Here is a 12,227-nt window from a genome sequence, read left to right as displayed (position 1 = left end):
GCTAGGCATGTCCTGAGTGCCACATCCCAGCAGGGAGCGACAGCGCTGCAGCTGTGAGCAGCCCACAGAGACAGAAGGACACGCACCAGCAGGGAATTTATTATAATTACACAGGAAAATGATTGCCATTGCACAGGGAAAGAAATCCGAGAACGATCCGACAGTGCTGCGCCAGTGACGCCGGTACCAATGACGTCATCGCAGCGCGACAGCGATACCCCATCCTGGCAGCGCTGGGGGATGGCACGTAACACCCTGCCGATCCTCGAGTGTCCGTGAGGCGAGAGCAGTGCGGGAGCCGCCCCGCACACCGGCGGAGGCGCCCCGGGAGCGGCGATGGGGGAGGCTCCGCTCCGCGCTGCCGCCACCCCGCGGGACTACAACTCCCAGCGTGCCCCGGGGCGGCGCAGCGCGCTGATTGGCTCAGGGGGCTCGCCTCCGCCCCCAGCGCCCTCTGCCGGCCGAGGGCGGCAGCGCAGCGGGGGCGCCCCCGCGTGGCAGCTCCGCCCGGCCGGGACACACCGGGACAGACCGGGACAAACAGGGACAAACCCGGACAAACTGGGACAGACCGGGACAAACAGGGACAAATAGGGACAAACCGGGACACACCGGGATAAACCGGGACACACCGGGATAAACCGGGACACACCGGCACAAACCCGGACAGACCGGGACAGACCGGGACAGACCGGGACAAACAGGGACAAACCCGGACAAACCGGGACAGACCGGGACACAGCGGGACAAACCCGGACAAACCAGGACACACCGGGACAGACCGGGACAAACAGGGACAGACCAGGACACACCGGGATACACCGGGATAAACCCGCACTCCCCGGCATGGAAGTGCCGCTGGGATCGGTTCTGCCACGGGACAGAAGATTGGAGCGGGTTGTGACGCTGCTTCGGGAAGCAGAGCAGATGAGTGTGGAGACCCACAGAGCGGGAAGGACTGCTAGGAAAAGGAGTTTTCCCGTGACAGGATCGGGGTGGTGTGTGAGCTGTGCCCGTGCAATGGCACTGGAAGGCACCACTGGCAGCTTTGTTGTCCTTACCCAAAATTCCATTAAGCTTCTGCGTTCGGGGTTGGAATGGGAGGAGGAGTGCTGGGAGTTGTGACCAGCTTCCCAGTGCTCTAATTCTTGACTCTAAGGCTGGTGCTGGAACGAGATGGGAACGTTAACAGAGTTTCAGGAATCCTCCTAGAGAGAGCTGTAAAGGACAGCATTCTTCCCAAGGCAACTGGACTGAAATTAGAGCTGAAATTAAAGCTAATTAACTTTCCTTCGTCTCCTTATTTCTGTTATAACACGAGTTTTCAAAGGGGAGAAAAAAAGTGGGGTTTAAAACTTGGCAAATGAATCGTGACTTAGTTAATTTGGTTATTGTAGAAATCAGGCAAAGCTCATTGCCTGAGAATGAATTGTTATCTCAATCTCAGTAAAGAAGATGAGTAAAAGTCATGTGCTGGTCGGGAAGAGATTCTTCCCTGCTTCCCAGTTGCTAATCCAATCCTCAGGGTTTGGATGCTTTCTTGGGTGCTGTTGCTCAATCCTGATCCTCCCACCTGACAGAAAAGCAGGAACTCTCTGGAACAGAGAGATGGGGCTGGCTGTGGCTGAGGGTGATATGGGCAAAGGGGTAGAACTGTCTCCTCCCAATTGCTTCTGGAAAAAGCCACTTAAGGCCCTGGATCAAGAAGAGAAAGTTTCCAGTGGCTCTAAAGAAATGGTGGTGTCCCTTTCTCTTCCTATTCCTCATCCTCTCCGTGCACTGGTGGTCCTTATGCTGGATGTGGCTGTGGAAACACAGATTCTCAGTCCCCTTCCTCCATTTTTCCCCCAGTCTCTGCAATTCTCAGCTGCTTCCCACCTTGCCATCCTTGTTATTCTGGGTCTCTGTGGCCGTGGTGTGACTGGAGGGGCAGTTTAGGTTGAAGTGGTTTGGGAAGTACTCTTTGCTGTGGATTGAGCTGCTTTCCTGGCCTCTGAAATACAGCAAGAGGGTATTGAACCCTCCCATTCCCACCTGAGGAACTCTGTGATGGCACAGCCTTGCAAGGAGGGCTGACCTGGTGATGCAAAGGACAAGGGTTTCCAGTAGAAAACTTTGGAAGTGGATCTTCTTTCCTTTCCTTTCCTAGGCTGGCAGAGATGGCCCCGAAGTTCAAGATGAACTTCACTGTTCCTCTTGAAGTTTACGGGTAGGGAGGTAGAGCCTGGTGACTCCAGTGAACATGGGAGTAAACACAGGCAGGGAAAAAGGTTGGAATTGCCCTTTTCAGGCACTGCCCACTGCTAGTTGAACCTGGCTGAGGCAGGGATGCAGGGATGCCTAAAAATTCCAAGCAAAGGCTGGTAGCTTTTTTTGTGTGATCATGCTGAGCCCGCTGGTCTCTGCTGAACAAAATTTCCTGGATTAAGTAACAATGCTGCAATTCTGGCTTCTTTTTTCTTCAGAAGAAACTCTTGTTTTACTTGGTGACCTCAGAAATGCCCACGTGGTTTCTCCAGGGAGCCACTCCCTCCCCCAGGCTGTTGTTTTAGCTGATGTCAGCCTGTTGCTCAACCTGCACCTCCTGACTGCAGAAATGCTTTGTCAGAGGACCCTTTTTGGGCCTGACTGAACATCCTCACTGCTCCCAGGGTTCCTGGCACCTCAGCCCAATCCTGGCAGCTCACCCTTTGCCCTCGAGTCGCTGTCTGAGGAGTGCCTGGCTGAGCTCCTCCGTGTGTCTCATGACTCTGGAGCTTTTAGATCCGTCCACTGGCCAAGCCAGCCCTAGAAACTGGCCAAAAAGGCTGTCTTCTGCCAGTCTCTCCCTGCAGAGACCCTGGTGAACAATCTAAGGTTGGCTGGAGACGGGGAAAGGAGACAAACGAGGCATGTGGGGGAGGAATTCAGCCTCCCCTTTTCGGTAGCCTGGAGCCGTGGGAATGTTTTAGCTGCAAGGTGCAGCTTTACACTGAACCTGCTGCTCCCCTGAGGCTTGTGTCCCTTCACAGTGGCTTTCAGAAGGAGCCAGGAGCACCAAACACAAAGCAAGGAAGGGCCTGGCCTGTGCTCAACAAGTGTGGAGCGGAAATCTTGGTTATTTTACTTGTCGGACTGGAAAGTTCCTGATTTGAGTAGTTTCAGTCTTGGTCATCACTGACTATTTAGACAGGTTTTGGGCAGTGTGACCATGCATGACTGAGCAAGCTACTCATAGAGCAACTGGGTGGAAGAACTGATTCCTTAGACCAGGCAGAGCATTCCTCTGGCTGCCTTAAACCTGAAATTAAGGTGGCTGCTGTCCAAGGGCAGTCTGAGAGCTTTGCTGCCACACAAAACCGATCATTTCAGTGGGAGCATCCTCCCAGCATTCTGACCACAACCCCAGGGCAGCAGGACCTGGTGGCCAAGGTTTAAGAGCTGGTGGTCTGCCTGGAGTTAATGGTTCTGCCAGATGTGATTGCTGAGGAGTCCACATGTTCCTGTGGCTGCCCTTCCCTGTTATCTCCCTGCCCTGATGGAGCAGGGGGCCTGCTCTATCACCGTTTTATTGGCTGCTGGAATGCTGATATCTGTGGGCTTGGCCCAACATCTGCAAAGTTAAAGACAACGACTTAATCCAGCCTATTTATTACTATCATGGTCAGGCCTTGCCCTAACAGAGACTTGTTTTTCCCTGTTCTGTTTCTCTCTTCTAATTTTATCGCTTTTTTTTTGTCCCCCCACAACTGCTGGTGGAGTAAGTTTGAAAAGGGAGAATCCAGTTCTTCCCAGTTTGATCAGCAGGCAGGCAAGGCACCAGTGGATCTGTTCCCCACCAAGCTGCTGTTGGCTCGTGGAAGGAGCTGTGTCCAGCTCATCCAGAGCTGACTTTTCAGGGACAATACTCCACTTTTCAAAACCATCTGGATGCTCCCCAGGTCACACACGTAGGAGCAGGTCTAACTCAAGCCCCTTGAACTGCTTTTAAACATTTTTACCTCGATGCCAAGGTCTGGGATGCGGCTTAGCAGGAAATTGCACCCAGCAGGGAAGCTGTGGAGTTGTGGTACCATCTCAGCTGCATGAACCACACGGGTGTTTTCAGTGTCAGCTTTTCCCTCCCTGCTTTCTTACCTCTTGTAGACAACATCCCTCCCATTCTCTTAAGCCACTACATCGATTTAATCTCTTCACTTCCTCTAAAAAAGCCGTGAAATGAGTTCCTGGAGAGACTTGCTGAGCAGCAGCAGCAGTTTAGGGCTGCCCCCCCCCGCCCATCCTGCCTGACGGAGATCACGCCATGGGCCACTGCTTGTTCTCTGTGGTGCTTTATCGGGCTGCTGCATGTTCTTTCAGCCGGTTTTTAACTGCCAGTTCCCTGTAAAAGCTTGTTTCTTCTCATCACGCTTGAAGGCATTTGCCTGCCAGCCCCTTTTTTTGGGTGGCTGGGTAGAAAAGCAGCCACCACCTTCTCTGGAAGGCCCTGCAGTGTCTGTTCGAGGTGCTACACAAACTGTGCCCAGGGAACATCCTCACAAAGTTAACTGAGGCATGAGGGGCAAACTGTGCTCTGAAATAAAGAATCAGTGTCTCTGTGGAGGGTAACAAATCCAGTTTTTGTGGACAACAAGGTGGCAGCACGAGGGACAGGGAGGACAGGCACCTCTTGTTGATTCCCAGATGAAACCTCGTCTTTAAAAAACAAGGTTTTGCCTGGGTATCCTACTCAGAATGAAAGCTGCCTGATCATTCATGAGGGCTTGGATACTCACCAGTGTTTTCCAGGGGAATTCATGGCAGGAAGGAGGTGATCTTTTGGTGTATTGAGAAATTTCCCTGCAGCTGTTGACTTTAGATGGGTGGTTCTATTTGCAATTTTTTTTTTCCAGCTTTACAGTATTTGAAGAAAAAGTTAAATAGACCAGAAATAGGGAACAGTAATGATACCCACCCCCTTGTTTTTGACACTTTGTAAATCTGGGAGGGGAAATGAAGTGGATGGCACTGCAGGAGGACCACGACAGTGTAGCAAATGTTGTTGATTGTGGCCTGTGGTGGAATGTCAACATCAAATTATTGTGGCTTTCGCAGCTTGGAAAAATCGGTTGTGGAAGCTTCAGTATGTGCAGCTGGTGCACAGGACGCCTTTGGAATCAAAACTGGAGCTTTTCTGTTACAGACATTGAAGTTGGTGTTGAAAGGAGTTTAAAAGGGGCTGATACATGCAAGTTAATTCACCACATTCTGCTTCTGGCCATGCTGGGCTGACAGAATTATCATGTTATTGACAATGTTTTTCCTCGCTCTATTGACTCTTAAGTGTATTTTTAGAGGCTTGTAAAAATAAATAAATAATAAAATAAATAAATAAATAAAATAAATAAAAACCAAAATCAAGGATAGCGTGGACAAACTAGAGAATTGTTATCAATGCAGTTTATTCAGACTGTGTGCAAAAACGTTCAAGAGAAAGAAAAAACTGTAACACAGTTTAGAAAACGTTTGTCTGTTTAAAACAGAGTTTGCATTACTTGTTTCCAAAATCCTTTAGTCTGTCTTTGGGGACTTTTTTTCCCTGAATCAGAATAGCCTCTTGTTCAGTCTCCAAAGCAAATTTCCCAGCATAACTTCAAATATCCTTTGTTTTTCTGTCTTTGAGTGCGTTTCCAGGAACCAGCACTTCTGTGTCTGCCGGTCATTTGCATTCTGTGCTGGAAGCACCCAGTGAAAACCCAGTGAAATCCTGGCTTTCCCAGCGGAGAAATTTGGGCACCCAAAAGAAACAACCGAAAAACTCCCACCACGTGCTGCCCAAGGAGCTACAGAAGGAGTTTTCAGTTAATCTCACAGAGCAAATGGAGCCCAGATGTTTTCAGCAAACAGCTTTCAAAACTCGCAGTTGAGATCAGCGTCAAATTTCCCTGGCACATGATCAACCTTGGAGCCAAGTTTAGAGTTGCTTTTGTGTTTACAGAAAGGCTGGGAGCTGAATGACACTGAAATTCGGGGGTGGAATGGAGGTTCTCTATAACAAATATTTGACTGGATGCAGTTTATCTTATTTACAGGACTTTGAGCTTTGGGGAAAAAAAAAACCCAACCACCAGGTTACTGTATTTTTGTTGATTTAATATTTGAGGCATACTCAACACTTTCTTGTTCACTGGATTTAGGGCAGTTGTTGATTTTTAACTGAGATCTGTTATTAATCTGTAATTAAACCAGCACGGCAAAATCAAGCATTTTAAAGCTACGGGTGAACCATTTCTACAAATGATACAAGAAATTTTAGACACTCCTGAGCATTCTGGCTCTCTCTGATCACACCAAGGCAGCCCTCTTGTTGAAGGTCTAACCATGACATGCCAAATGTTTTGCTCAGGGACTGTAGCAGCAAAAATCTGGCTCAGAATTTACTTTGGGCAAATATTATCCAGTATTTGCTTAGAAGTCCTGTTTTCAACCCCCAGGAAGGTCACTGTGGTCATTTGCAAAGGTCATGCACCAGAAAAGCACAGGTAGAGTAGAATAATGATACCAAAGTGGATGTAGGAGTCATGGAAACTTTCCCTCCAGATATATCTCGATCTCTGACTTGATGACCTTTTGTATGGAGAAGCCCTCATTATTTTTGCACACCTGAAGCTCAGCATTACTGTCCCTAAACTGGCTGATTTTAGGGTCTGTGCTCTGTGTACAAGCTGTAAACAAGAAGAGCTTGCTCCATTGTTCTTGGTGGGATATTATCCAAGGAAAAACAGAGATTGTCTTCAACAGTCTGAAGCTTGTGTAGGCAGACAATACAATGATTCTGCCTCTGGGCAGGCTGAATATGCCTCTACTTCAGATCAGCAAAGCAGCTGAGAGGGACGTGAATTCAAAATCCACGCAGGAGGGTGGGAGAGGCCCTGGGCCTGTCTTTGGAAATCCCCAGGTTCTCAGTTATTTTCACTTCCAGGTTGCTCCAACTGCTGTCCAACCTCGCCTTGAACACTTCCAGGGATGGGGCAGCCACAGCTGCTTTGGGCAACCTGTGCCAGGGCCTGCCCACCCTCCCAGGGAAGGATTTCCTCCTAAATATGAATGCTTGATGGGAAGTCCAGCCTAATAAAGTGATGCTTTTAGCAGGCATCTTCCCAAGAATGCTTGTAAAGTTCTTTAGGGAGAAATTCTTTACTATTTAGGAAGAAATTCTTGGCTGTGAGAGTGGTGGGGCCCTGGCACAGGTTGCCCAGAGAAGCTGTGGCTGCCCCTGGATCCCTGGAAGTGTCCAAGGCCAGGTTGGAGCACCCTGGGCTGGTGGAAGGTGTCTCTGTTCATGCCAGGGGGTAAAACGAAACAAACCTTAAGATCCTGTCCAAACCAAACCATCCCAGATTTTTATGATAAAATGCACCTTCAGGAAGAACAGCACAATTTAAAAGAAGGCTCAAACCAAACCATGAGGAAAGGGTGTGAAGTAAAGTTGAAATTAAACCACGAGTTTTGAGATAGGGAAGATGTGGGCACAGCTGAGCATAATCTCACGTAACAGCGGAGTTCTGACCTCTTCATCCTGGTCACCAAGGCATGACACACGGCTGTGCAGCCCCGTGTTTCCTCTCCTGCCCACGTAAATCTGCTGTCACCCAACACAACGTGCATTGTGCAACTCTCCTCTCGGTGGATCCAGGGAGCAGAATCTGGGACTTCCCCAATCTCACTGACGCTTTAATCACGGGTGGCACAGAACGTCCGAACTGCGGAGGAAACATCGCTGTTATAAACTTTGTAATCAGAAAGGTCTGTTTGATGTTCCTGCGAGCCGAGAAACACTCTGGTGTGAACACAGTCATACAAGTCTGCCCAGCAGCTACGACTTTTTTGTTGTTGTTGTTGTCGTTTTTTTACATAAGCGTTAGTGTGGGAGGAGAGCAGGAGATTTCAAGTGTACCTGGCAGCCCGAAGCGATTGGTATGACCCACGTTATCTTATAGATCTTAATTACTTCTGATGTTTAACCGACAGAAAACGGTGAAACAAAGGAGGGCAGAGGCTCCTTGTTCCCTCCAGGCTGTTCGGAACTGCCTGGAAAAGTGCCGTAGAAAGAACTGCTTAGAGGAAAAATTATCTAACCTGAGTTCACAGGCTCAGTAGGTGGAGGAAATACTATTTAATCTGAATTTACAGGCTCAGTACGTAGAAGGAAATATTTGAGTTTACAGGCACAGGAAGTAGAACTACATTATCTGAGTTTACAGGCCCAGTAAGTTAAATTTATGATGGATTTCAGCGTGAACACTGCCTTGGTAAAAGCCAGGATTGAACGCTGGCTTGGTAAAAGCCTAGATTTTAGGAGTTCAATTTCAAAAGATGGTCTCGGTTTAAGCAGGACGTTTCTAGCCCTCGATGTTGCACTTGTAATCAGCTTAAAACTATAGAAAGCGGAAAGTAAAATAATCCAGGGGTGACTGAAAATAAATGAGTGAACTGAATGACCAAAGAACCCGGTGATTATTGAAAACAAACGATGGCACTGAGCGACTGGGGTAGCACTAACAGCAGCTGAAATAACCATCCTGTAACCGGAGGGCTCAGGTTTTTTAACGTTCGCCCTTTGATTTCTCATTTTTCTGGACTTAGACTGTATTTCAGGAAGGCGGTGGGGACGTGTTTCGGGGTGCGGGGCAGGTCTGGCTCCGCGATCCCGCAGGCCTTTCCCGGCGGGACCAGCTCCATCATGGCGGGGGGCGCTTCGGGAAGGGGCGCGCGGCGGCCCCGCCCCCTCGGTGGGCGTGGCCTGGGCGGGTGCTGAGTCACGCTGGGCCAGCAGAAGCGCGGCACGGAAGCCCCGCCCCCTCGGTGGGCGTGCCCGGCGCGCGGCGCTACAAAAAGGGCGCCGCGGGGCAGGCGGCCCTCAGAGCGCGTCGGCGGCGGAGCGGAGCGGGTTCCTGCGTCAACAGTGCTTGGACGGAACCGGCCGCGCTCGGGCCCGCCGCGCCCCCTCCCACACGCGTACCACACCGCCGCCCACACAGCACCGCCGCACCCACCGGAGCATCCAGCCATGGCAGCGCCCCCCTCTCAGGTGCGCCAGAACTACCACCAGGACTGCGAGGCCGCCGTCAACCGCCAGATCAACCTGGAGCTCTACGCGTCCTACGTGTACCTCAGCATGGTGAGGGACGGGATGGGGGGGGCGAGGGGTAGAGGGGCCTGGCGCGGGCCTGGCGCGGCGGGGGCTTCGCGGGTGCCGGGCGGTGCCTGCGGGCGCAGCTCCTCCTCTTCCTCCTCCTTCCCCAGCGCCTGCGGGCCCTTGCGGGCCGTGCCCTGTGTGTAGGTGAGGCCCTTTATCTCGGTGCTGGCGGGCCCCGTTATCAGCCCAGCTCGGCGCCTCCCTTGGGCTCTGCCCTTGGGGCTGGGCCGGATAGCAGGGCCTGCCCAGCGAGGCGCTTGGCTCCTTTCCCGCGGGCGTGCTCGGCTCCCGGGCACGGCTTTCCTTTCCTCCGTGAATCTGGGAGGGATCCGCGGTTTCCTTGGCCCCGTGTTTACTTGCCTCGCTGTTTTGTTCTTGCGTTTGGTGGGTGACAGTGGCACACAAAGCACCGGTGTCTTGCTTTGAACGTCCAGTCTGCTGGTTTAGGAGCAGAGAGTTCTGCAGCAGTTCGGTAAATAACTGGCGGTTGATATGAAACTTTCCGCTGAATCCTGCTGATGGCCCTGAATGAGGAACAAACAAACTGATTCTAATTGCTGTTAGAGGTGTTTTTTTTTTTGGCTTTCAAAAAAGTATTCACTGTTGACCCGATATTTCAGTTCCGTTTATCTTTTAAATGCGATACTGATTTTTTTTTCCCCCCCAAAAGTAGCAAGTGTACTGTGTAGTCTAATCCCCGAAAAGCCTAGGGAGGCATGGGAGCTCTATTGCAGAAGTGCCTGGAAGTTAATGGCCACCCTTAGCTGGTGTTGCAGGTGATAACCCTGACTTGTGATCGTTGTAAACAAGCTCGAACAAAGGGAAGATTTCTCTATGAACAAGGTTTTTTAAGGCTGCAGTTTAAGGCATTTGAGTGGTGATCAGAGCAGGTATCTGTGGGGTATCAGAGTGATTTTTTTTTTTTTTTTATCTTCAGAGATAACCCAAGGGCACAACTACCATTATTTGTGTCCTTGGTAGGGATACAGGTTAAAATTTAATCCTAGTTGGAAATATAGTAAGGGGAGGGTTGCTCCACACTGCCTTGCTGTCTGTTGGCCTCGGCTTGGACTTGTGCCATCCTGAGGCAGGGCTGAGGCACATCTGAAGCCCCATTTTGGGTTTGGATTGGGGTTCTGAGCCTGTGAATCCTTATTTTTCAGTCCTACTATTTTGACCGGGACGATGTGGCTCTGAAAAACTTTGCCAAGTACTTCCTGCATCAGTCCCACGAGGAGCGAGAGCACGCGGAGAAGCTGATGAAGCTGCAGAACCAGAGGGGAGGGCGCATCTTCCTGCAGGACATCAAGGTGAGGAGCAGGCCCTCCTGGCCCACAGCTGCGTTTGGGGGCTGGGAGGAGGTGGGTTTCCCTCTGGGTCCTCTCCCAGAAGGAGCAGCAGCCGACGCTGGAGGAGCAGAGTCATTTGAGATGTGTAGTAATTTGATAATTTGTGCTGATTGGCAAAGAAAAAGTACTTTTTGTTTGTAAGAAGAGGGTAATGGTTTGCTGTGACAGAACAAGAAGGCATCTGGTTCATCACCATTAAATTTAAAAGCAGAAGTGCTCTGTGCACTGTTTTGAGAAGTGTGAGCGGGGTGTTGCATTCAGTTCTGTTCTGAGAGTGCACATCAAATGTTTGATGTTACCCAAAATGCCTGAACTTGGTCCAAAGAAGCTTTGAGGGTGGTCTAAAGGCTTTGCTCCCTGCTGGTCTGTGGGTACTCAGAGAAAACATGGGCTGTGCTTTCCCCTGGCAGAAGCCAGACCGTGATGACTGGGAGAATGGCCTGACTGCAATGGAGTGTGCCCTGCACCTGGAGAAGAACGTGAACCAATCACTGCTAGAACTGCACAAATTGGCAACCGAGAAGAACGACCCACACGTAAGTGGAGGCTGAGCCTGAGAGTGTGGCTGTTGGAGGAGGGGGCTTGGATGTGTCTAATTGTGTGGGTTTAGGGCTGAGCTGTGTGCCCTCGATGTTAATAAAGGTGAGAAAAGGTGAACCAGGGGTGCAGCCCTCCAGAGGGAAGGGCCCAGGTGTCAGCCTGTCCGTCAGCCCTTTGCTGAGGTTATTGCTGTCCTCCTTTTATGGTAGCTGGAACTTGCTTTATTTCCTCTGAAGTGTATTAAGCTTTATGGAGACTTGTTTCTGAGGTGGTGGAGTTCTATCTTACGAGGCTTTTTTGCCACAAACTTCTGGTGTCACTTCTGAATGTTAAAGGCCCTGATACTTGATGACAGTGTCTGAAAACACAGGGCTCTTGACAGGTGAAAGTTTTAGGCAAGGCTGGATTGAGGCTGTTTAGTATCTGGAAGAGATTAATGTGTGTGGATCCACATACTCTTGGGAGTGTCATGTGTAAGGTGGAGGGACTGTTTAAAACAAAACAATAAAACTGGCCTGTCTTAGAGGTGTAAATCCTCACAGTTGTGAGTTTGCTGTGTAGTGGGGGAGTGAAAATCTGTTCAGAGACTTGGCTAATGCTTCCTATAGTGGGGAAGAGGAGAGGCTTCCTGAGCTCTGCAGGGTTCTGGAGCCAGTGTGCCTGTCTCAGCCCTGCCTCACTTTGATCTCCTTCTGGCTTTGCTGAGGCAAAACTTAAAAGCTGTTTCATCTCAGCTTGCAAGTTGTCATGCTGTACCCTCTCGTTTCTGGGCCTGAATTTAAACTCTCCTCTCCCTTGCAGTTGTGTGACTTCATTGAGACTCATTACCTGGATGAGCAGGTGAAAGCCATCAAGGAGCTTGGTGACCACGTGACCAACCTGCGGAAGATGGGGGCACCGAAATACGGCATGGCCGAGTACCTCTTCGACAAGCACACCCTCGGGGAAAGTGACAATAACAGCTGAAGGCTGGCCCAGAGCCACGCTGTGGGTTTCAGTGGGACTACTACTTACTGTCCAGCCGTGCATGCAGCTTCAGCTACCTAGAGAAACAGTTCCATTCTCTGTACCAAATATCACCCCCCCTCTCTCTTGTGTTTTATGTACTGCCCTCCAGCCAATAAAGTGACTTGGTTCCAGCTGGCTTTTCCTGTTTAGTTTTGAGGGAGAGGAGGCAGCTG

General features: G+C 50.4%; 1 protein-coding gene across 1 annotated transcript; it reads left to right on the top strand.

The window, feature by feature from the left end:
* The first annotated feature begins 8,866 nt into the window (after positions 1 to 8,866).
* On the top strand, positions 8,867 to 12,185 carry FTH1 (ferritin heavy chain 1). Its single transcript, XM_027903563.1, has 4 exons — positions 8,867 to 9,139; positions 10,321 to 10,467; positions 10,917 to 11,042; positions 11,848 to 12,185. The coding sequence occupies exons 1-4, from the start codon at positions 9,029 to 9,031 to the stop codon at positions 12,010 to 12,012; spliced, it is 549 nt and encodes a 182-aa protein (XP_027759364.1). The 5' UTR covers positions 8,867 to 9,028; the 3' UTR covers positions 12,013 to 12,185.
* Positions 12,186 to 12,227: the final 42 nt, after the last annotated feature.

The sequence above is a fragment of the Empidonax traillii genome, unplaced genomic scaffold, assembly GCF_003031625.1.
Source record: "Empidonax traillii isolate 1590-97213 ecotype Southwest subspecies unplaced genomic scaffold, ASM303162v1 scaffold982:size219053, whole genome shotgun sequence".
In the NCBI taxonomy this organism is placed as follows: Eukaryota; Metazoa; Chordata; class Aves; order Passeriformes; family Tyrannidae; genus Empidonax; species Empidonax traillii.
This window is presented reverse-complemented; position numbering and strand designations above follow the sequence as displayed.